Genomic DNA, 26,327 nt, shown 5'->3' on the forward strand with positions numbered 1-26,327 from the left:
GATTGTATATATCTATATATCTATTGAGTATTGTTGGGTAGAAATAATTGAGGGTTATATGGTATTAAACATATTCATAATAGTAATAGTAATAATATTACATAGATGGTAAATGATGATACTTATTAACTCAGTCCATTGCTAACATTGGATGTCGTATTTTTATTTTAATTTAGCATGGTCTCTGTATAGTGAACATTATACCATTATCATATCATTGTTAAGAGTTGTGTCATAGGCAATTATCATTGTATTATATGAATATCCATACTGTAGATAAGTCGGAAAATAATGGAAATTATGAAAATGCCAGTGGTCGGTGGTATGTCTGCCCTGGCTGACTCCTACTGTTGGGGCGGTGGTGGTCGGTGGGCCGTGGTACGATTCTGTGGCGGGCTGCGATTCAGGGGCTCCGAAGTGACGTGCTGGAGTTATCGAAAAAAATAAAAATAAAAATAACACGCAAACTAAAGACAATTACAATGAGAAATCCCTGATGAACAGAGGGAGCAGTGACACAAAGCTGTTAAGGCTCGTTCTGCACAAGGAAGGGATTGTTATTGGCATCTCCCTGACCTACAGAGGGAGCTATGACACACACAGCTGTTATGGCTCGTTCAGTGTAAGGAAGGGATGAACTAGGGAATCTCCTTGACCAGCAGAGGGAGCTTGGACACACACAGTTGTCATGGCTCGTTTTGTATAAGGCAAGGACCTAATAATTATAAAAATAAAAAAAAGTGTACAAAATAATACACTTCACATTTGGGATGGCTGCAGCATGGGAAGAAGGGGCTCTTGTATGTTGTAGCTCAGCCGCCGTGTGGTGCTCTCAGACTACCGATTCGCTGTGGCCCTGGGCATGGGGAGATTGTCTGGAGCGGCCATTCTACTGACCATGATGGTTCATCTTATGAATGTAAAACTAGAACAACAATTATTCTAGATGTATCATCATTACAATGTATCATCTAAAAGGTATGTATGTATACAGGATATACACATATACCTAGATATATTATGGGTCTGTCTGTACGTGTAGATATGTATAATTGTATATTTATATTACTCCAATGCACAGAATGATGATGTATCCGAGAAAAGACATATTGCATGCAGCTTGTAAATATTGGTGTAAAGGGGGTGGGAGCTTAATAAGTTTTATTTCTCCCCACTTCCTTTCGAGCTTTTTTGTTTTTCTTTTTTTTTGTGCGTTTTTTTTTTTTTTCCTTTTTGTATTGACATGTTTGAGATGTTTATGAGGTTCAAACAAATTGTATCAAAACATCTTGGATTAGTAGAAAAACTGCCAAGTACTGTTCACAACATGTATAAACTTTACCTTGTAAAAGCTCGAAATAAACTCAAACTCAAACTCATAATCCTGCAATTAAAATCAACAGATTGGAACTTCTATTTATCCCTATCACAATGGTTAGATATATATATTTTCTCTGAGTGTATAAAATCAGGTTAATGCGTACATCACAACAGTAAAGGTTCTGTAAGGTTACCTAGTCAGTCCACATTTATTCTATTCAACATTCTGAAAGTTTTTACAGAAAGGTTTGTTCATATATCATTTACAGTCTGATTTATGACACTTTTTTTCCCTAAAAACAGACTGAAATGCACAAAATGAGACATAAAATGAAACAGAAAAACCTTAAACAGATGCAAAATGTCCAAAATGATACAAAAAGATGATCTAAATGAGACACAAAATGTTCACAATGGAACAAAAAACTTTAAAAGCACGAAAAATGAAGAGTAAAAACAATCCTAAAGACAAAAAGTGACCAAGGTTAGAGACAAAATGATGAAAATGAGCCTCAATGAGACACAAAATGAGCAAATTCAACAAAAACAGCCTTTAAGTCACCAAAATGGAACAAAAACAACAAAAAGATGAAAAATGACAACATTTTATCCACTAACACCCCTAAGGATGCAAACGGATCAAAATAAACCACAAAATGAGCAAATGTTAGCTTGTCAGTGTTGTGAAAACTTCAGTCTAACATGTCAGTGTGTAGTTTGATATCTGGAGCTGAGTTGCAGCTCGTTGTCTGGACTTCTGTCTTACCTGAATGTTTCCTATCTGGCTGAGGAGGCTTCATTTTTCTGTCACAGTCTTTGCTCACAATGTCTTCACAAGTTTCACACTTGAAATCTTCACCACAACTCTCCAATATCTCCAAGCTTTGTGTGTTAAACTGACTTTCTCAAGTGTTTCCATGTTTTTCTTCAGAATATGGAATGTGGTAACAGTTGTTAGTTCTTCTCTCTGACATCACAATGGACTTTTAAAAAATGCATTTACTGTCTTAGTACTTGTTCTCTGTGCAATGACAGTAAAGTTGGATCTAATCTAATCTATAAAATGATCAAAATGAGACACAAATGGACAAAATGTTTCAGTGGTGAAACAACAGAGATGTAACATGACCTGAATTAGACACATAAATGACCAAAACGTGAAGCAAAATAATCAAAAATACCACAAAAAATGATGAAAATAGTTTAAAAAAAAAACATGAAAAGATGCAAACTGTTTAAAACCAGACAGAAAGACGTAAACTGAACAAAACAAAACACAAAGACACAAATGAGACACAAACTGATCCAGAAATCTTCTCTTACAGTCATGAAACTGTCCACATTTATTCTATTCAACATTCTGAGGGTTTTTACAGAGAGCTTTGTTTTGTTTACTGTCTGTGGACCTGGAAGGAGCAGCTTCATATCTGGAAAAAAGATTCACAATCAACGGTTTGTTTAACAGAAGAGATCATCTTAGTTGAAAGTGGCACCAAATCCATGTCATGTTTGGGTCGTATGTTGGCCTTTAACTTTGAGCAGGTGTGTTATTATTTACAGTGTTTATGGTAGAATGTGGCCGTTTTAATGGCAGATCACATGGAAGTAACATGAGCCAGTCTGAAATAGTGAGTTATGCAGAAGAACAACATAAAGAAGAAATTCAAAGTTTTGAATAAGTAAATATGTTAGATTATATTTTTAATCTATTTTGTGTACTTGTTGATGAAAAACGTTTCATAAAAGAAACCTTAATAATGTTTCCTTTTAATGTTTCAACCCTCCTGTTGTCCTCATTTACAGGCACCAAAAAACATTGTTTCCTTGTCGAAAAAAAATCAAAAAATTCAGCAAAAAAAATCTCCAAATTTCTGAAACTTTGCAAAACCTGCAGGCAGAAAATTTCAGTAATTTCTTCAAAGTTTTCTTTGCAAAAAATCCCCCAAATTTGGCAAGAAAAATGCTGTAAATATTTTCCAAAAAATAAGTAAGAATCTTCAAAACAATCAGTAAAAATCTTCAAAAAAACCCTAAAAGTATCTAAAGTGATTACATACATTTCAGTAAAGCTTCTAATATTTTCTTTAAGAACATTCACATAAAAATCAACCAAAATCCAGTGAATTTAGCTGGATTTTGGTTGATTTTTTTGTGAATGTTCTTTAGAAATATTTTTAACTTTTTATTTCCACCTAAAAATGTTCAAAGATTTCCCAAAAACGTTGAAAACGTGGACATCAGAAGTTTCACTGTGAAAGTATTTTTTTTCCCCCACATTTTCAAACTTTAAAACAAGTCCATTTTGACCACAGGTCAGGGTTAATTAGTCGTGTGAGAAGTTGAGTGTAAGTTAATTTTTTATTTAGTTAAAATATATTTTTTATTCGTTTTCTAATACTCCAGGATTAAGGACTGTGTAGAGACCTGTAGGGGGCAGTAACCAGCACCTACTATGATGTTCTCCACTTGCTTGAAGCAGAGGGATTCCTCAGCATGGCCAGATGAACACACCTAGGCTGAATCCCAAACCGCCCCCTACACACTCCCCCTACACTACCGAGTGTCGCTCCAAAAGAAGTCACACTCGCAGCTGTGGAGGGCACTTTAATTGAAGGGGGAGGGTATAAATACGATCGTCGGGAATGGGACGCCCTGTCGCCTCACCGGAAAACGGAAGTCATCGCCATGGTAACACAAAGACGCCTACTGTGCATGGCTGTAGCGCTGTGCCACAGGTTGCAGGCAATGATGTAGGGGCTACATTCTGCTTCAAATAATTTGAAGTCATCCCACATGTTTTCCAATCCTATTATCTGGCATTTCAAATCCAACAAATGAATTCTGTCAGTTGTGTTCAAATTTTAAGGTGTCAGGGGGTGCACAATTAAATCAAGCATCAGCAGAGAAGATTTGTTTCTTTTATCTTTTTTCACCACTCTTTTTGTGATGTTCTGTCAGTGTGAAAAAGGCGTGGGAGAAATAATGGATGCATGTGGAACTTACATCGATATGTTGTTTCCTCCTCCATTTCGACGTTGCACTTCCTGAAAAAGTTGTCGAGAGTGAGCATCGATGCAGACTCGCTATTTAAGGGCTGAACAGTCCACTCCCCCTCCGCGGTTTGGGACGGCCCTTAATATGGAGGACCCTCCGCGGGAACGCGCAAACGGAGGGGTAGTGTGTAGGGATAGTGTGTAGGGGGCGGTTTGGGATTCAGCCCTATTGTGTTTCCACTCCGTGTTCCTGCCACACCTGCAGGATGACCTTCATACTTGTGGCAGTGGTTGGACAATCATCCACTCAGAATGCAGAGCCACATGACACCCAACCAGCTGTGGGTGCTGGGTCGCACACATCACCCAATTCCTGGAGCAGAAAACACAGAGCGACATGCAAATACAATGTGATTTGAACCAAAACATTGATTCTTGTGTTTTAACAATATTAGAGGGCAAGAAAAGTGAACAGAGAGTCACAAGTCCCTCACTGGAAGACAATTTCTGACAAGAAAAACCTCCAGCAAGAAGTCAAAGGATGCTTTTCCTCACATTAAGTCTCTTCCTTACTGGAGCCGCTGAGAACTTGGACATTGCTGCGTAATTTCTACTGAGAAACTGTTCCAAACAAGAACATGAGTGTTGTTTTCAGAGCAGTTGTGGCCTGTGTTAGGACCATCTGAAAGACAACGTCACAACTGCAACAATGGAGCACTGATGTTGGAATCAGAGATTGAGGTTTTTCAACAGTGGAACTCCATTTCAAATCACTGACCATCTCCCAAAAAAACTTTTTTTTAAATCATAAACTATGGATATTTCTAATGGTATCCATGAAATATTAGCTCAGTATGACAGATACTTTCTTAGAGGTTTTTCAGTGGACTGTAGACCCAGTTTCACTCGTTTTTATTTTCTCACATTGAAATTTGAGGCTGTTTGAAGATGAATATCTCAAGAACAATTCTACATAAAAGCCTGAAACCTTCACTTGTTTGTCTTGCTAACATCAGCAGATCAGATTGTTGTTAAATACAGCAGTGGAAAAAAGTTTTTGGACATCCCATACATTTGTGAAATACTGCATTAAGAATCACTTTGAGGTCTTCAAGAGTCATTTATTTTAGTACAATCATAAAACTAAACACATCCTAAAAAAGACAATAAAACTGAAAATTGACTGGTTCCATAAAATGAGAAATTTGGTAGAATTTAGTTTTGTCAGTTTTTCTTGTAAACAACAAACAAAAAAATGTAATTTGTATTTGTGTCTGTCTGATGCAGCCACACCCTGAGAAACACACAAAAAAGACTTTTCAACAAATATTTCATGATATTTAAGAATGTGTAAAAATTTTCAGGGTGTCTGAAAACTTTTTTTCCCTCACTGTATCTGTCAAAGCATGAAAATGTGCCGTTATAAAAATGCCACTATCTCCAGACACACATATGTGGTCATGGTTCCATGATGCCAATATCATGGTAATGACTGGATGCAGCTAATTTACAAAGAAATGATTCTAAACTGCATGTCAGCTTTCAAAGATTGGACTTTTCATAGAACACTTCATGTTTTTATATTTCAACTCACACATAATCAGAGATTAGTTGATCTACTTGCAACGGACAGACATGAATCCTAAGGCCAGTAATCTCCTAAATTAATTATGATCAATCATCAGAGAACCACTGAACCAGCTCTGCATCTAACGGGTTCCTGCAGCCCAGAGGGATCTCAGGAACCATTAAGCTGGTAATCGAGGAAATTCGCCCTGCTGCTCACTGCCTCCATCCAGACGTCTATCCCTCTACCACTGATAATTCATTTAACTGAGTAACCACTTTGAAGGGTTTAATTAACAGTCATGTCTGTTCACGACAGCTTTCCTCTTAATGGATTTTGCAACGAAGCAACAAAGACACGAAACAAGAAATTAGACCTGAATTCTGTGAAGCCGGATCTCAAGGACTTTAAGTTTGTGGAGGACTTCATGAACTTTTACTGAACCCTGCATGGAGAAATCTTCTTGGCAGGGGTTCAGTCTGTGTCCAGTGTGCATACGCTCGTGTCGTTGTAGGGTTCCTTGTTGGTTGGACGTTGGTCCAGACTGGTCAAAGCAGCACTGTTCACCATTGGCAGAGTGCTGACAAGTCTGAGAGTTTTGTCCATCTGTTCTGTTCTGCTCGGAAAACAAACACAAACACAGAGAACGTCAGTGTTTCCTGCAGCATTGAAGAACTGATAACCTTGCCAGCAAGTTGATTTCTCGCGATATTTGTGAGTTCACAAATCTCTCAAGAAACCATCTTGCGCCGCTCCCGCATTCACTGTTCGTACAGAACCAAGTTGGTTTGGGTCAATCACGCAGCAGTATTCGTGTGTGGGGCGGGATATCCGGGTGTGAAGACGACACCAAGCACCAGTAGATCAAAACAAACATGGCAACGGAGGACAACGATCGTGTCGATGCTGCTATTAAGTCAGTTTTAGCTGAATCTCCTATCGCTTCTTTGAAGGAAGAACGAGAGGCGCTTTGCGCATTTCTGGATGGTAAAGATGTTTGTGTTTTTTTACCTACGGGTTTTGGTAAGAGTTTAATCTACCAATTGGCTCCGCTCATTGTGAAGATCAAACGATTGGCTAAAAACAAACCTGTCAGAGGCGGGACATACTGTTGCATTGTCCAATCCGTGCCTCTTTCCTCCGAACGGATTTACATGGAGCGGTCCCAGATTGATATTGTGGAGTACTATCAAGTACTACACAATTATTAATCTGGCTATTGCCAGGTTAAAGAACTGATGCCTTGCCCGAGATAGAGAGCACACCAAATGACATCTGAAGACACTTTTACTTGTTGGAATTTAACATTCAGTTGTCTGATTACGTCAGAATTCCCAATCTAACCTACATCCCCATATTAACCTGGATCAGATTTCTGTGTCAAAACCAATACAGGTTAGACTGAACGATAACTGATAATGTGTTAACAGAATTCAACTGACCACAGTTGTTCAAAACAGTTTTGAAACAATTTTGCAGCAATATCCAAAATTATCAATACATAATTGTGTGTACACTGTGACTGAGACCAGTCTTTACATACCTCACTGTGACATTGATTGAATGCTTTCTTTCTGGTGTGGATCTGCTGGTGTTGTTTCAGGGAATACAAAGTTGTAAAAGTCTTCTTACACTCGTCACATCTGTATGGTCTCTCCCCAGTGTGGACACGTTGGTGAACTTTGAGGCATGTAATGTAGCTGTAGCACTTCCCACACTGGTGACAAAGGTATGGTTTAACCCCAGTGTGGGTCACTTCATGAGCTTTTCACTTTGAGTACCGTAAAAATGGTTTGCCACAGTAATCACATCGGTACACATCATGTCCAGTGTGGATGCGTTGGTGACATTTTAAGCTCTGTTGGTTGTTGAAAGTTTTTTCACAGGAGTCACAGTGGTACCGCTTTCTACCAGAATGGGGGCATTGATGGATCAACAACTGTTCATGTTGAGTAAAGGTTTTCACACACTGATCACAGTTGAATGGTTTAACTCCACTGTGAATGAGTTGATGTCTTGTTAGATTACTCTTCTGAGTAAAAGCCTTTCCACACTGATTACAGTTGAATGGTTTAACTCCACTGTGAATGAGTTGATGTCTTTGTAACAGAGTCTTGGTAGTAAAAGCCTTTCCACACTGACTACAGTTGAATGGTTTCACTCCCCTGTGAATGAGTTGATGACGTGTTAGATCACTCTTCAGAGTAAAAGTCTTTCCACACTGATCACAGCTGAATGGTTTATCTCCACTGTGAAAGAGTATATGTCTTTTTAACATACTCTTCTGAGTAAAAGCCTTTCCACACTGATCACAGTTGAATGGTTTAACTCCACTGTGAATTTGTTGATGACTTACTAGATTACTCTTCTTCGTAAAAGCCTTTCCACACTGATCACAGCTGAATGATTTGTCCACAGTGTGAATACGTTTGTGAATTCTTAGCTTTGTTGCTGTGATAAAAGTCTTGCCACATTGCTCACAACTGAGTGATTCATCTCTTTTTGCTGTTGTTGCCGAACCATCCTTATCCTCCTCAGAGGTCCGACATCTCACTCCATTGTTGTGTTTACATTTCTGTAGCAAAAGACAAAGATAAAACAGAGGCAGTGATGGAAGAGCAATCATGAAATAATTGAACCTAAAAGTCTCAATTCCATGTAGTTGGACATGAGGCTGAAACAAGATCAAGAATCTGCAGACATGCTAGCAGTTTTGTCATTAGAAACCCAGAAATGTGTCAACAGCACACTCACAATGTCAACAAAACTATTTTCACAGGCCGATAGTTTTCAGCTTTCTGCACGGTAGTTTTAGAATATTTGGTAGTAAAATCTGCCGATCACCGTGAAAAGCAAAGCAGAGCTGGGACTGATGGGATTGTACCACCAGGATCTCTTGATCCCCAGACTTTCCGTTAAGTTATATTACTGGAGAAATGTACAACATGAAAAGCATACAACATCAACGTCCAGATTTAGGTCTTAATGGCAGCAGGGTCAATTCAGACCACCAATGCTTTCTCGTTTCTCCAAGGGGATCAGATGTTGATACCAGTCCAGAAAAGATCTGTAATTCTGCCACTGAATTCTGGATTTGACCCCAACGACCCGGGCAATTTGTTGTGCAGCAGTTACACAAGCGTTCCCCATGAAACAACAAAAGCAACAAAACAGTTAAACAGTGAAAGGAATAGCAACTATTAAAGGAATTGTTTAAAAAATGTAAAAAAAAACACAGTAAAACAATTACAAGCAAAATAAAAGCCATTTAAAGAAAAATCAAACAAAACATAAGACAGACAGGGACATCAGCAGCAATCTTGGTCATTTAATCAGACATAATAAAAGTTTTCAATAAACAGCCACCGATGTAATCAGGTAGAGGACTTTTCTTTGGTCTGCACTGTTTGAGACACCAGATTACATTGCCCACATCAAGAAAGGGATTCTGTGGAGAGGCTGACATGAGACAGTTTTTAGTCTCAGCATGTTTAGTCCTAAAATCATGGGAGTCAAACCTGACATAAAAACTGTTTCGACTTTGAGCCAGCTCTAAATCAGAATTATAACCACTGAGCTGAACTCTCTCATTGACACATTATGTAGTCCCAGTGATCAGATTCATCAGAATCAGAATCACTTTATTAATCCCTGAAGGGAAATTCAGTTGACTGGGTTCTTATCTGTTTAATGTGGAATTGAATAGCCTGACTGCTGATGGCAAGAAAGATTTCCTAAATCTTTCGGTCTTGCAGTGCAGGGATAGGAGCCGTCCACTGATGTTTCGTTGTTCATTGAGGCAGATGTGAAGTGGATGATCCATGTTTGTCAGAATGGCCTCCATCTTTGTAAGTGCCCGTCTCTCCACCTCATCCTCCAATGTGTTCAATCTGATTCCAACCACAGAGCCAGCATTTTTAATCAGTTTGTTCAGACGCCTTAGATCCTTCTGTTTTATACTGCCCCCCCAGCATAAAACAGGACACTTGCTACAACAGATTGATAAAACATCTGCAGCATCTTACTGCAGATGTCTAGTGATCGAAGTCTTCTGAGGCAATAAAGTCAGCTCTGGCCATTTTTGTCGATGAAGTCTACGTTTGTAGACCAGTCCAACTTATCAAGGTGGACACCTAAATATTTATATGATGTCACCATCTCGATGTCCGTGCCACAAGTGTTCAATGGATGAAGAGGGGTTTTGGATCTGCGGAAATCTATGATCATTTCCTTTGTCTTTGAGGCGTTGAGTAGCAGGCAGTTTTTGTGACTCCAGTCACTGAAGGCACTTATCAGATCTCTGTATTCAGCTTCATGTCTATTTCTGATACATACCACGATAGCAGTGTCATCAGAGTATTTCTGAATGTGGCAGAACTCAGTGCTGTATTTGAAGTCAGATGTATACAGAGTGAACAGGAATGGAGCCAGGACTGTTCCTTGTGGAGCCCCAGTACTACTCATTAATGTCCCAGAAACACAGTTCCCCAGCCTGACAAACTGTGGCCTTCCTGTCAGTTAATCTGTGATCCATGAAACACAGGAAGGATCCACTCCCATCTCTGTGAGCTTGTCTTTGAAGATGGTGGGTTGGATGGAGTTGAATGTTTGAGAAATCAAAGAACATGATTCTCACATAAACTCCAGGTTCCTCCAGATGAGACAGGACACGGTGAAGCATGAAGAGGATGGCATCATCCACTCCAATGTGTTCTTTGTATGCAAAGAACACATACAAGGAATCAAGTTTGTCTTTGACCTCAAGCCTCAGTAGACTTAAAACCAGCCGCTCCAGAGTTTTCATGATGTGTGAGGTCAGAGCAATAGGTTTGTAGTCATTTAGTTCAGCCGGACATTTGATTTTGGTACCGGTACAATACAGGATGTTTTCCACAGAGCAGGCACCCGCCCCAGCTGTAGACTCAGGTTGAAGATCCTGTGGAGAGGTTGACACAGTTGTGCAGCACAGTCTTTAAGCAGTCTTGGACAGACACCATCTGGGCCAGCTGCCTTCCCAGAGCAAAGTCTCTGAAGCTCCAACATCACCCCTGTCTCTGTGAAAGAGACTGATACAGGTGCTGGAACGGAAGTGGCTGCAGCTGTGGAGACATGTGTAGGAGACGGAGGAGGAGAAAGAGGAGCTATGGTGGGGATTTCCATATGTTGAGGAGAATGTGTGCCGCCCCAGACTGAACTGAGGTTGTTCATTTTGAGCTGAGACTCAAGTTTGGTCTTTGTATTGTCTTTTGTGGGTCCTGATCTCCTACTTTATTTCCTTCTGTCGGTTATACAGATTTAGGAGTATTTCCTTCTCTGAAGACTGTTTTCTTTCTGTACAGTAGGTCTTTAAGCTTCTTAGAAAGCCATGGCTTAGTGTTTGGATATAGTTTAACAGTTTTATCAGGAATAACACTGGTTTCACAGTCTGTGACCCAGCTGCTCACAACATCAGTCGGTTCATCAATATCAGCTGAGGACTCCTTAAACACGTCCCAGTCAGTAACCTCCAGACATCCCTGCAGAGTGTGACAAACTTTCACTCTGATGTTCTGCACTTTGCCTTGCTTCAGTACAGTGGTAGACAGGGATAAGGAGGATGCAGTTGTGGTCAGAGGAACCCAGAGGAGAAGCACTTTTCACATTGTTCTAACAGATCAAACATTTTGTCTCATCTCGTGGGGCATGTGCTGTACTGATGGAAGTCTCTCAGTGTGTGTTTTAGTGTGCAGTGGTCTCTGGATGACCTGATGGATAAGCCCACAGGCATTTATTTCACTGGCCTTTGGATAGATATAGAGTCACAAATATCTGGGGAAATTCCTGAGGCGGATATGGAGGGCACAGTGAAACAGAAAGCAGTTTTAAGTCAGTAGTGAACAGTTTTTCCAGGACAGTGTCAGATTTACACCAGCGCTGTCCTTGTCCATTTGGAAGACCCACTTGAGCCCAAGCTTTCATTTGCTGGCTGACGTTGCTTCAGTATTTCTACATAATGTTCTATCCTCTTGATGCCATCTATTTTGTGAAGTGCACCAGTCCCTCCTGCAGCAAAAACACTCCCACAACATGGTGCTGCCACCCCCATGCTTCACAGTTGGGATGGTGTACTCAGGCCATCCTCAGCCAGCATCTTCACAAGGTCGTTTGCTTTTGTTCTGGGCTTGATGAGCACATTTCCCTCCAAAACAATCCTAACCTTAACCAATCTCCATCTTGAGCAGTAGGATGGCTTGACATTCCCATGGTGTTGATCTGTGCATGTAATTGTTTGGACAGATAAACATCAAACCACAGCAATCTGGAAATTGCACCCAAGGATGAACCACACCTGTGGAGGCCCACAAATGTCTTCCTGATGTCTTGGCTGATTTCTTTAGATTTTCTAATGTCGTCACACAAGGAAGCAGTGTGTTTGAGGTGTGCCTGAAAATACATCTTAATCTATCAAAAGCTTTCAAAGCCAGGACATCATTATCTTGAAGGCATAGCAATCTTAGTGTATGCAAACTTCTGATTGTGAAGAAAGTCATAAAAATTCCCTTAAAAAAACAAAAACTCTTTTGTTATTCTGGCATTTAAAGATAATTTTGGTCATCTTAACCGACAAAAAACATGAGGCATTGCCAGATTTAATGTCAGATTGTGTAAATTAAAAAAAGGGTTATGTGTCGTTTATACAGTGTAAGTAAACTTCTGGGTTCAACTGTCTGAATTTCTTGAGAAGGAAAAGGCTGGTAAACTCACAGTGCTCAAAAGTATTATTCTCTACCAAAGAAAATGCTGCTCTTTACCTTCCTGAACAACTTGCTTGAAAAACAAGACTTTTCTTCTGTTACTTATCTTCATCACCATGTAAGACATTTTCAGAAAGTATGATCAGCAGCTAGTTCAGCCTCAAACAAAAAACAAGCAGCTTCCTAGCAGTCCACCATTATATCCTCAGTACAGCTGCTTCTGCAGAGCTACATCTCTCCAGCCAACGTCACCTGGCTTTGGTCGACCCATCTAACCAACTGGAGCAACTTTAGACATTTTAAAGAACAAATGAATGAGAATAATGTTACAGTGGTATGTTTCTCACCTTTTGTGAAGAATCCATGTTTCCTCCGTTGTTGAGCTCAGACTAAATGGCTGCCAACATTCCTCTGCTCCTCCGTCAGACTCTCCTCCTCCTGCCAATCACCTGTCACATCAAACACATCTTCATTAGGATACCACTCTATACACAAGTGTCAGAGTGTCCCATATGTTCATCAGCCAACACAGAGGACACATTTCAACTCAATAGTTCACTTTTAGCTCTTTTCACTTTCACCTAAAACTGATACAAATGAACTTAAACTGTTAAAAATAAGGAACATAGACAGAAAACAGACATGGAAAAAGAGAATAAAGAGAAAATAAAGATGCTACTGCAGGTGATTCAAGACAGGACTGCTGGTAGAAAACTGTTCATGCTGTAAGTTAGTGAATGTATTTTACTGCTCAGTGTTCTGTTTAAAGGCAGCTCTCACTCTCTGTTCTTTGCACTCTCCCATAGTGTCAAGTGTCCTCCCACTTTCAATGACAGGTGATTCTCAGTGATGATTTTTCTCACAGTTTCTGCAGTTTCCCCACTTGAAAAAGGATGTTTCATCTACCCAGGGTTTGAGCAGGACTCCACTCATCAATCAGACAGTTGCTTTCTTTCTTTTCCCTCTTTTATTTTGCAGTGGTCGCAAATTCATGAGATACAGAGGTGGCAACTTCCATAAGTCCATACGTTTAGTTGATAGATTAAGGTGAAAAACCTTTAAACAGAACACAAAAGGACAATGTTCACATTACTGCATTCAGCAAATAGTAACAACCATTCCTCATGGACATTTTCACCACATTGGCAAATGCTACTCCACTCAATTTATGTTTGTCAACCTCAACACCACATAAACTGAAGCGACAAATCATGGCATGAGCAATATTCAACCCAATACTATACCACACATGAATTTATCTGCATTTTAAAGAGTTGATTTTGAATCACAGTTTAACAAATTACTCTTAGCATTTTTACCAAATTTTTTTACAGGGTTTATACACCAATCTTGAAGTTAAATTTACTACCATTTAATACCTTTTTTTACTACCTTCAGATTTTTTTTTACAACCATCAAGACACCGAGTTCCAAGTATTAATCAGAAACCTTTTTTGATATGCACGCAGATTTTGACATACAACACTTACATCATACTTACCACTCTCCAAGGAGACCTAGTTATTTAGCTACAGGGTATTAGTTACAGTAACTGGTGCAATATGAGGTGGGGTGCTTTGCTTCAGAGGCACTTGAGTGATGGAATGGTATTGGATTTAAACTTACAACCTTCTCAAGATTGACTCCCAACCATTAGGCAACAGCTACTAATACTATAAAAGAAGAGATTCAGACAAAATATTGCACATTTATTTCCTGTCCCCATGGAAGGCTCCACTAGCCCATTAAGAACATGTTTAACAACCACACAAACCAGTAAAAACAAATTGAGACAAGGATTGAACAACCAACTAGGCTTAATGACCAACAAATCTGCACGCAAATTTTCACAAAACACTTAATCAAAAAGAGAGCAGGGTGACAAAATAAAAAAAATCTTGTGCCAAGTGCCTTAACCTTTCATAAAATAGAGAGAGAGACAGAGAGAGAGAAAATAAAAATCTTACGGCAAGTGCGTCAGCTGCACAGCCTTGTCCTCGTTAGTTTTGTCCATTTGCACCAATTCCTCCTTCTTCTCTTTGTATCTTCTCCTCAGAGAATTTCATTTTGTGATTTGTTCAGCCATTGCAATTTTGTCCAATCACCGCAACTTTCCCACAATTTTGGCCCGCCTCCCGTGAGTTCCACCAATCATAGCAGTTCCCAGCGCAAACGTAATGCACGTATGTCACCGAATTCACTTCCTGTTTATGGTTTGAAGATGCAGACGTGCGATACTAATGTCTCTCATTTACCAATAAAAATTACTGCTGAAGACCGTGATAAACAATTAATTCACTGATGTTCTTCACCAAAGCGGAGCTAAACTGTTTTATAACCGTGCAATATTGTGGTGGAATACAAAAAAAGAAAAAAAATCATCGATTTCACTTTTTAAAAAAATAAATAAATCACGAAACATATTAGAACGGCTGAAATGAGCGGACAACAGACCAGACAAATCACCATGATGGAAACTGTTGCATCCAGATCCATTAGAGCACTGAAAGAATGAGGTAAATTAGATTAATTATTCCACCAAAGAGTGGAGAGAAATGTCCATGTCGTCCGGAGGGTCGACCACCACCTGAGCGGGACCCTACCACGGGCAACACGCTTTGTGGTTGGACAAATGGGGCAGACGGGGCGTCTCGGTCTCGCCGCTGAGAGCCACGGCGGAGTTATGTGACGATCAGCGTGTGTGAATCATTTCCTTGTTACCCACATCACTCAAAACGGACTCGGGGATTTGAATGTAGTTTTCAGGGTCGCTCAGAAATGACACAAGGACCAAATGATTAGAGTTGTGGGAGAGCAATCTGCGGACAGATGAGCGCCAATCCGTGATCCCGCAGGCCGCGGTCGCTCTCAGAATACTGAGTTGAAGTGGCATCATCCAGGGAGAGCATGTCAAGTTAGCATTGCAGCAGCTAAGTCAGCTATGTGCTCAGTGCGCACGCGGAGGATTTCAGCTCTCTAACGACCAATGAATGCATTGCTATGACGTCGACGTGAGCGACTGACGAACGTTCCGGTAGAAAATTTTGCAAGCAAGATATGTTCTATTTTATTGATGTTTATTTTTTGATCAAAATGAAACAGCTCATTGTCTAAAAGAAAAAAATAATGCCTCGTTTTAAAAAATAATACCTTTTGCCTAAATTTAAAACGTTTTAAGGCCATTAAATTTTGTGTTTTTGATTTATCACTTTTTAAAACCTCGCAGACACCCTGTTTTAATCATTTTATACTTTTTACTTCATGGTTTTAAAATTATTTAAAGTGCATAAAGTGCTTTTAAAGTGCAATCCTTTCCAGATCCAATAAATAAATAAAGGGCATCGTAAAAACCCACCATTACAAACAGGATGAATTCACTGGTCTTAGCTGGAACCCTCTAATTAGCACCAATTAGCCTGCAATCTTATTTTCAACTGAACAATTACAAAACACACGGAAATTATTGGTAAACAGACAAAGTTCGCTCGTGCCTGACATCGATCTCCGTGGCTAATGCTAAAAGATACTGCAGTGGCACACATCGGCAGCTTAAACAGTCTTTTAGAGTCTCCACAATTCTGCTCTTACCGGCTGCAACCCGGATTTTGGAGATGAACGCAATCCTGCACAGTTTGTAGCAGATCTTGATGCTTTCCCAACAGAAACTCGCGGCCACTTTGTTTGAACGCGGTCTTTCATTCTCAGTTCCTCCTCAGTGCTGCGTGTGTCCCCTTTTTTGCCGCCGGTGCCAAACCTGCAGCCGCAGATTGTTTCCGCCCCAGCTGAGTTTAGGAGCTGTACGAAAATGCTTCTCCTTTGAGTTGACTCCCTGATTGAAAGCTTCTTTGAATGCTTCAAACAGTCATTCTCTAATATCAGCCCAGAAAAACGGATCAAAGTTGGTTGTAAGTCCATCTGGAGCCGCTGATTTCCCCAAAGACATTTTCATTCCAGCTCTATCAATCTCTCCAAACACGTGCTTTTAAAGTCAGTCTGAGGGATAAATGCTTTGACTTTTTAAGAAACAAAAGAAGAGGGGGACTAATTTTACTGTTCAAGGTAAAATGGGAAAAGTAAGAAGGCACTTCAGTGGTGCAAGAAGAGACTCAACTTTCTCATGACCACAGGACTGCATAAGAAAATATCGAGGATTCTCTAAGGACTATGAGTAACATCCAGTAGGTGGCAGCAATACGCCAGTGATGCGTCTCGTCTGCCTAATTCATTGAGGAAGAAGAAAGTAACTCAGTGTTTCTGCCGGAACTTCACAGTGTGACACCCGGCGGATGTAAACAAAGAAGCATGAGCAGAGTTAGCTTCACTGCTGTGTGGACTGAGCTATAAAACGGCTGTATTATAGTATGAATGAGAAATATCAGAGCGATAAAGTAACGATGTGTTCAGTTGAGTATCTGAGAGAGTTGATCAGCGACAGACGAGCTGCTGCTGCTGGAGAAATATTCTCAGAGTTTGAAAAAACCATCGTCCAGTACCAGGAGGAGATCGATCGTCAGCGCAGACTGCTGGATGTCATCTGGAAACCACACATCCCCTTACAACCCATAGGTGTGTATGTGTTTTGATGGTGAAGAATTCCACTTCTCGCATGTAGAACATCATGAAGTGTTCAGATGAACTGAGACACACTGTGAGGAAGAGAGAATGGGCTCATAATATGGAGTCTGTTAGTTGATGCTGTGTGGAGTTTTAAAAACGTGGTCGTTGTGTTGATTGACCCTGGAAGCAAGAACCAAAGTTTCCTGTTCAGAGGTGCTGGAAGTGTTTATCTGAACTACTCCACACTGACAGCAACTGCACTGTGTTATCAAACAGTTTAATAATAAAACTCTGACAGAGGACTCAGTCATTCCATCATTTCAGTCCAGAGACATAATTCCATGTATAGAGATCATTCATGATCTAAAGAAAGCACACGTACAGAGTTAGAGAGTATAGAAGTAATGTGTTCAACTGCATTCCACTATTAACATGTTGGGTTTCACTGATGAGTCAAATCAACAGTACAGTAACCAGCAGTAAAATAAGAATAACATTAAAATCCAAATGTCCTGACAGGTTTGAAGGCTGAAGAGGACAGCAGCTTTATTCAGACAGATTTTAATGGATCCCCATCAAACCTGTCTGTGTGGTGTGTAGAAAAGTACCCAGTGGTGTTTACCATTAGAACTTTGTGATCCTGTATCCACTGTGGAACAACGTGTTCATAGAAATGTTCAGTCATTTGGAGATGCTTGTATCATTGCTGCTGCTGTTTCACGGCTCAAAGACTTCTATTATAAACCATCATATTCTTTTTGCGTCAAACATTCAACTGTTGAGCTGATTTTGTTGGAGACAGCCAGTCCTGGACAAAGTGACAGATGTGTGTTCTCTCATCATCACAGTAGTAACCATTATCTTTTGTCTCTTTTTCCCTCCAGAGCTCCCACAGTCTTATGTCTGTGAGAATGAGAAGACTGTTGTTGACCATCAGCCCCATGACCAGGAGAGAAACTCCATGGTGGATCATGAGGACCCAGAGCCTCCACGGATTAAAGATCAGCAGGAGGAACTCTGCACCAGTCAGGACCAATCAAACCCAGAGATTTCTCAAATTAAAATGGAACAGGAAGAATTGTGCACCAGTCTGCACCAATCAAACCCAGGGTTACCCCAAATTAAAGTGGAACAGGATGAACTCTGCTCCAGTCAGGAGGAAGAGTTAATTGGATTGAAACAGGAGACTGATACCTTTGAGGTGACTCCTGCTGATGAGGAAAGTGACCACAGTGAACCAAAACCAAACAGTGATCAGCTCCTGTTTCACATCTCTTGTGTAGCTGAGAGCCCAGATCAGGAAGGAAACAAGGATGTAGACTCAGGATCAACTAGATGTATCGAGCAGAAACCAAGACATCAGAGTAACAACAGTCACAGTAATGATGTAGACAATGCTCCAACATCAGCGAGACAGTGTGATAATGACAAGGAAAGAAAATGTACAACATGCGAGGTCTGTGGAAAAGCTTTTAGTCGTAAATCAAATTTAATCAAACATCACAGAACCCACACAGGTGAGAAGCCATATTCTTGTGAAACCTGTGGAAAAAGCTTCAGTCAGCGGAGCTCTTTGACTGAACACTTGAAACATCACACAGGTGAGAAGCCGTATGTTTGTGGAACCTGTAAAAAAGGCTTTATTCGACGGACCCATTTGACTGCCCACATGAGATGTCACACAGGTGAGAAACCATATGTTTGTAACATTTGTGGAAAAAGATTTTCTAGTTCATCAGCACATAATAGGCACATGGCAGTTCACAAAATGGTAAAGCCATATTCTTGTGGAACCTGTGGAAAAAGCTTCAGTCAACGGCGCTCTTTGACTGTCCACATGAGACGTCACACAGGTGAGAAGCCATATTCTTGTGGAACCTGTGGAAAAAGCTTTAAACATAGTTATCAATTAAAAGCCCACATGAGAATCCACACAGCTGAGAAGTCATGATCCTGAAACATCTGTGAAAAATAAAGAAGAACTAAGCTTGAAACAACATGTAAGAATTGGTACAGGTTAAAAGTAGATGTTTTAGATTTAAAGCAGCTTTCGTCTGTGCTTCAACAACAATTGTGAGGAAGTATGTATGCAATCCTTGATGATTAGACCAGATAGAGTCTGGACTGTGGTGGTGGAGCAGCAGGCAGAAGAACCAAACTGAATGTCTGGATGGATATGGTATTGGTACAGACTGCTACATTTCTGCTATCATGACATCCTTCATCAGCAGAGCACTGATTGGAGATAATGTGAAGCTGTTTGGAACATTTTCACTTTCTACTGAGAGAACATGGCTGTTCAGGTGTGAACATACTGCTGGAATCCACTCAGCTTGAGCTCTGCTGTCTTTCAAGTAAAAGGAGGCAACGAGATACAGAGACATTGTGACAGTAGAACACAACAGAGTGTGTCACTGCAGCAGAGGAGATCTGGACGTGAAATAAAGTTGTAATAAAACGTCTACAGCTCCATGACTGCTTCATGAAATGTTTTGAATGTTTTCAAACAGATGAACATTTACAAGTTGTTTCATAATGAATGTAACACTGAAGAGCCCCAGCAAGAATAACTCTGAGTCAGATATCAAAGACATAACCAACATTATTATGTTTTCAAGCAACAGACACGTGGTTTTACTAGTAGTAGCTGATACACTCCTGCAAATGTCAAAACCAGAAATGTTAAAAACAGGTGAAGCTGTGCTGCAGTTTCTGCTGGTTACATAAAGGTCTTATGCTATTTATTTCTTCTGTTGTCACCACATAGGTCATCTGTGTGATTTGTTAGTAGGATCTCATTGTGTCGTCATACAGCACATTGAACCCTTGTATTGTCTGAACGTCCTGAACACTCCTCCTGTCCTCGGGGTCAGAAATGACCTGCCTCCACTGAGCCTCTAAAATAGAGCAGCTTAATGGAATTTTTAACCAAAAATCTATTTTACATGAAGAAACAACCTGTCATGCATCACACACTTTGTGAATGCCTGTTTTTGCTTCCTCAGAGGATAGAAAGACTGTATTTAATCAGTGAACACCATTCGTTTTTATTCCATTGTTCATGCTGTAACTGTTTTCTTTCTATAAGTAGAGGTTTATTATCACTATTATTGCTGCTAAAGGTACTGCATAGGTGTAAACATTTCTTGTTTTGCAAGAGATAATACTTCTATAGCCTAATAAAGTACCAGAAATGTGCAGAAATGAACTTGAAATGCATTTTTGAAGGGAAACAACAGTGTACTGTATACTGTACAATGGAATATAAAACTACAAAACTCAACTACCAGATACTAGTACTCTCTCATTTTTTGGGTCATTGCTCCCACCCGAAAGATTCATAACCTACATCAATCATAAGAATAGAAAAAATAACAGATTCAAGCAAAAATATTCCGAACATATTAAGCTCTAATTAACACATGGAGGACAGACTGCAACTGTATTTGTCACACGTGCAGCACACAGTATTTGTTTTACAGTCCTTCTTGTTACTCCTGGATGACTAAAAAACTCTGATCTCTGACCTGCTGGGAACTGAAACCTGAAAACTGCCCTCATGGCTTCAGCAATATCAGATTAGTCCATATTCATTTGAAAATCTGCAAATATGACAATCTCAACAGTCCAGAAGTAGCCAGGGTGTAGAATCTTGACCCCACTCTGTATTATGCTAGTTATTTAATGTTTTGTAACCTCGGTCACTTTTCCATGGGGGTCAATTTTCTATCTGACACCGTGTAAAAAATGACCTGAAGACAGTCTTTGTACCCTGGTGGTGTACAGCTTTGATGAAAATATAAACAAAAACAATGTTTCACTTTTTCTAATGTTGGGGCCACTTGAGGAAAAGTGATCAAATTTCAAGTTGAAAAAGGTCATTTAGGGGCCGTTCTATGCTATTAAACATGGTGGCCTGGTTCATTTTGACCCGAAGACAGCACTAAGGTTCAAACAACAGCAAATCAGTAAAAGTATTTTCCAGTTGAGTTTGCTAAGAATTTACCTCAAGTTTAAATAATGAGTCCACAGTATTATTAGTTATTTAAAGAAATGCATAACCAGAATTAGCAACAAAAATGACTAAAATGAGACACAAAATGAACATCTCATTTGGATCATTTTGTACATTTCAGTCTGTTTTTAGGGGAAAAAAAGTGTCATAAATCAGACTGTAAATGATCTATGAACAAAGCTCTCTGTAAAAAGCCTCAGAATGTTGAATAGAATAAATGTGGACAGTTTCATGACTGTAAGAGAAGATTTCTGGATCATTTTGTGTCTCATTTGTGTCATTATGTGTTTTGTTTTGGTCAGTTTACGTCTTTCTGTCTGGTTTTAAACATTTTGCATCTTTTTTTCTTTGTTCTTTTTTCTTCTAACAACGTAGAATCTGGCATTTTCTATCCTAATTTGCTCTCCTTTGTTTTGAAGCTTGAAGGGCATTCCAGACTCTCAGAAAAGGATAGAAAAAGTGTTGAGGATTTGGCCTCTGCCTGGGACCTCCCTCCTCTAACCGAGGAACAGAAGATGGCTTTTTGAGAAACTATCTATCTATCTATCTGGATAGATAGATAGATAGATAGATAGATAGATAGATAGATAGATAGATAGATAGATAGATAGATAGATAGAAGGGAAATTCAAGAACCATTTTTAGCTCCAGTTAGCGCCTGGAGGACGTTGTCAGATTACGTTGCAGAATAAATAGAAGAACCAACATTAAGAAAATGTTTTCAGGATTTTCTTGCAGCATCAAATGACAGAATGTTTTTTATCAAAGGTTCCTGTGACACTCTAACAACAGTGAAACATTTTGCCTATAATGTTCTGAGGATGTTTTGGGGATGTTGCTGTTGAGATTGTTCTTCTGTAAAATGTTTCAAGACAGCAAAAGAAGGACGTTCTCACTCCAGCATTGGAAAAAATGTTTTTGGAACATTTTGGGAATAAAAAGAAAATTTTCCACTAAAAATATTACTGGAAGTTTGTGGAATTTTCTCTGAATTCTTTTGAAATTAAATATAATCTAGATGGAAGATTTTCTGTGGAATTTAAGTGTTTTCCCAGTAGCATGACTGTTAGGAACCATTTTAGCTCCTGTTAGCACCTTTATTTATCCCAGTGTGTGGTTTCCAGACTTTATGCTAAGCTAACTGGCTGCTGGCTGTAGATATGTGCTGTCAGTCTCATCTGTGAAACATTAGCATTACAGTGTTTTTTTAAAGATTGATTAAGCAGGGTTTTGAAAACAGGGCTCAGAATTTCAGATCACTACACACAATTAACACAACCACACACACAATATGCACAACACCTCAGGTCCTGTGCAAAATGAAACATACCATTCAAACAAAACCTTCTTATGTTACTACATGAAACACACACATTTCATGAGGATTAATTCTGTCTGAACCAGATACACACTGCTGTGTTTAACTTCAAACACTTTTAGCAGTTCTACCTCTCAGTGGTGAGATGACTGTCAGTGAAGTACACAGAGAAAGTACAAATACACAATATGGTAAATTCACCAAACACAACACGAGATCAGTGCTGCAGACTGCTGAAAATATGATTTATTTCTCTTCATATAACCAGAATCAGTCAACATAGACAATCACAACAAAACATATCCCAACACTGTAAGCCCAGAAAACAGACAGATAAAAATACTGTACTACCAGTACAGGTTAAAGTACTGCACAATAAAAGAAGAAAATAAAAAGACATTTGAAGAAAATAAATTCAGTACTACACATCTCTTTGCCTAGCTGGATCTGGACAGAGAATTTCATCAACATGGCAGGAAATATCCTCATGGACACGACAACGTGGGAAGAACTGTCTTGAATGATGGATCCATCCTTGCAGCTGCAGCGTCGATTTGGTCACAAGCCTCTTCCATGGCCTCAATGAGGGGAACCTGGAACCGCCATGGAGAAAAAAAAATTCTTGGATGGGGTTTAGAAATGTAGAACACGGTGGAAGGTCCAGTACTGTAAACTGTGGATGGTGTTAAAGCAGTTGTGGAGCAGAGCAGAGCGGTGGAATGAAACATGGTTCCAGATGATAATGAGCTGCATCTGGAGGATTTGGTTCATTACTGTGAGGAGGTTGTGGAACCAGTCCAAAAATGTGATCCGTGTTGTAAGGGCCCATATTGGCATGACGGTGGTTTTCTAGAGCTCAAACCTGATTGGTGTGTCTACAATAAAGCATTCATGTGTTTCATGTGTGTGTTTAACCAACTGGCTCATAGGTGTGTTGATTTATCAGTCAGTGCTTTGGAACTGAAAGGAAGTGACATCATGATAGACTTCTGTGTCTAATGTAACACGTGTGTTTAGTGTTTGCTAAATCACTGTGTGTGTTGTTCTGCAAAAAGTGTGAGGCTGACTTTGTGTTTATAGTGGTGAAAATCTGCTCCAATGTTTTACTCCTTGAGTGTACACTGCAAAAACTCAAAATCTAACCAAGTCTATTTGTCCTATTTTTAGTCAGAATGTCTCATCCCGCTTGATTTCAGATAAATTCACTTCACAAGAGACATTTCAGCAGATGGAGGGACTTGTTTTAGGACAATGCATCTTAAATATCTTGTTAAGTCAAAACATTTAGAAACGTTCTTGTTTTAACCCTCGTGTCGTCCTGCAGGTCAAATTAACCCATTTTAGAGTTTGAAAACATGGAAAATATCTATATTTTCGCAGTGAAAACTTCCACATTTTCAACAATTTTGCAAAATTTTTGAACATTTTTTGGTGGAATAAATAAGGAATGTTAAAAAAGTTTCTTTAAGAACACTCAGAAAAAAGGTTGATTTTTTCCAAGATGTTCTTAAATAAAATATTAGAACTTTTACAGATATATATGGAATTACTTTAGATATCTTATAATATTTTTTGGAAGATTTTTCTTCATTTCTGAAAATATTTACATTTTTTTTCATTTTTTAAATTTTATTGCCAAATTTGGTGTTTTATTAAACAAAACGTTTAAGGGAAACTTTTAAGGAATTTTCTTCCTGAAGATTTTACAAACTTTTAGAAATTTGGGGATTTTTTTGCTGATTTTTTTTAGACGTGAACAATATTTTTTGGTGCTCTAAATGACGACAACAGGAGGCTTAAGACACCTCAGCTTGACAAAATATCATTGGTAGAATAAAGCTTAAAATAAGTTTCCAGCTAATTTTAAGAGCTCAATATTCTGTCCATTTGTGCAATATAATGTCCTGAATTACCATGAAAACAGCCCAACCATGGCTAAAAGTTCAGTGAAGTCAAAAATGTTCAAACATTTTGGAAAAAAATTTACACATTATGTTACATCAAACCATTTTTCTCTTGTTTTATTGGCAGATTTTTCATTTAATTCAAAGTAAAGATTCTTTGAAATCAGTTTTTTTTCTTGTGTTGAGAGGGGCATTTTTTACAGTGTAAAGTGTTGAAAATTAGGTAATTCTTTTTCTTTTCATGTTTATGCAATCATAAAAACTGTAAGTGTCCTCATAAGGTGAGATAAGGTCCGACCTTGAGGACTTTCTAGTGAGAACAAATGTGTTGTGTGTGAATTTGTAGCAGCAGAAAACACTGATAAGCTGCCTCCACCACACAGTCGGAGCACCGAGCTGCAGATGCAGTTTTGGGCTGCGTTTGGAGAACGTGTCTTTTCTGCACGGAGCTTTTCTACCCATCTTCCTCTATGTGTACCTGCTCAACTGGAGCGGTGAGTAAAACCACATTTAAAACCTCCTTTTTGTGCCTTCTTTTTAAAAAACAGAAAAACTTTAGTTTTGGTTTATTCAAGTTGGAACGAGAACACAACATGTGGCTTTTCTCGGATGTTTTCCAAAACATGTTTCTGCCTGTGGGTGCTCATGCATGCCGCAAATTTTACACTTTTTCTTCATTTAAGTCTCTATTTTCACTTATTTTCAATCAAAAAATGTTCCCTGAACGCATAAAGGTGTAATTAATTACTGTGTAATTGATGCTGCTAATTAACGGAGCGCACAACGAGTGTTTGTGGAGGTCTGGAGGAGTTTTAAAGGCTTTGGAGAAAGGTGTCTACTAAATGAGATTGTTGAATTGTAGGAAACTGGCTTTTTTCTCTTTGTTTTTCCTTTAGTTCGTGGCATTATGAAACAATTTGAACCTAACAAGTCTTGATCATTTTGTGCATTTGAAGCCTCTGATGGATCTTCAGTCAGTTTCTTTGTGTGCAGAATGTCTAAACACTGACAGACATCCAATAAGTAAGATGTAAACCCAACATTAACTCTCTGTTTGAGAAAATAAAAGGTTTACATCTGTCATTTAAACAATTAAACACACATCTACTTCTATGGTCCACAAACCAGCAGTTCTGTTGGTGTTGATCAGCAGCATTTGACCCTCACTTTAAACAGTCTTTAGGGGGCAAAAAAACCCCAAAAAATCAAATATTCAACCAGAAATCCCTCCAGAAAACTTGATCTACTGCAACTCCAACAATCCACAACATGCCTCGTGAAACACTGGGTAACTTTTTAGCCAATAATGATGAAATAATTCACACTGACAGCATCAATGAAACTCCAAAATCAACAATAAACCCATTGAAAAAAGTATGTTACAAGTTACAGCTCATTTACTGTGTCCTGAAGCACCAAAAATGATGAATGAAAAAGTCTGAGAATACCAATAGATGGAGCTTTGGATAGAAAACAGACCTCAGCCTTATTCTTTAACTTGAATTAACATCTCAAGGTGCTTCCAAGGTAGAAGCAGAGCTCTTAAACAGAGTTTATGTGACTTTATGTACCGTTTTTGCTTGGAACATTGTGCTGAAAATCAAGTTGTTAACATGTTCATATGGTGTTTTAAAAAAAATATGTACACTAGAAGATGTATCATGACTGAAATATCTTAATAGACAGTCTCCAGAACATGGATTTATACGAAACAAACCAAAGGAACCAATGCTGTCAACTTGCAGGGTTGGACTTTTCGTGTCTTTATTCTTCTTCAGATTCGGTTTCTGGTTCAAACATGTAAACTGACTCCAATATTACAACTATTCATTCTGCAACAGAGAGCAGTTTTAAGCCTTTGTATCAGGAGAGTTCTGCTCTAAAATCACTGTGGGTTGTCAGCCGGTCGTGTCTCGCTG

General features: G+C 39.2%; 3 protein-coding genes across 12 annotated transcripts in view; 1 reads left to right on the top strand and 2 right to left on the bottom strand.

Annotated features, from left to right (window-relative positions):
• The window catches only part of LOC127531989 (zinc finger protein OZF-like), a 121,897-nt gene extending 105,521 nt beyond the window's left edge, over positions 1 to 16,376 (bottom strand). Inside the window, exon 1 of the mRNA XM_051942869.1 lies at positions 16,203 to 16,376. The gene's annotated coding sequence lies outside the window, so the exon portion shown is untranslated. The remainder of the gene's footprint in view (positions 1 to 16,202) is intronic.
• The window catches only part of LOC127531994 (zinc finger protein OZF-like), a 289,632-nt gene that overhangs the window by 150,851 nt on the left and 112,454 nt on the right, over positions 1 to 26,327 (top strand). For 2 of the 10 annotated variants that reach the window (XM_051942901.1, XM_051942896.1), the window contains exon 1: positions 16,852 to 17,180. The exons of 3 other annotated variants lie outside the window; for them this stretch is intronic. In XM_051942901.1, coding sequence (XP_051798861.1) covers positions 16,976 to 17,180 — 205 coding nt within the window. In that variant the 5' untranslated portion in view covers positions 16,852 to 16,975. Of the gene's footprint in view, positions 1 to 16,845; positions 17,181 to 18,055; positions 19,939 to 26,327 lie in introns of those variants that run through there. 5 more of the 10 variants (XM_051942906.1, XM_051942898.1, XM_051942905.1 and 2 more) reach the window with 5 other exon arrangements.
• Positions 1 to 26,327, bottom strand: part of LOC127531964 (zinc finger protein 665-like) — a 266,519-nt gene that overhangs the window by 106,898 nt on the left and 133,294 nt on the right. Inside the window, exon 4 of the mRNA XM_051942661.1 lies at positions 6,257 to 6,496. Coding sequence (XP_051798621.1) covers positions 6,257 to 6,496 — 240 coding nt within the window. The remainder of the gene's footprint in view (positions 1 to 6,256; positions 6,497 to 26,327) is intronic.

Source organism: Acanthochromis polyacanthus, chromosome 22 (genome assembly GCF_021347895.1).
Source record: "Acanthochromis polyacanthus isolate Apoly-LR-REF ecotype Palm Island chromosome 22, KAUST_Apoly_ChrSc, whole genome shotgun sequence".
Taxonomy (NCBI): domain Eukaryota; kingdom Metazoa; phylum Chordata; class Actinopteri; family Pomacentridae; genus Acanthochromis; species Acanthochromis polyacanthus.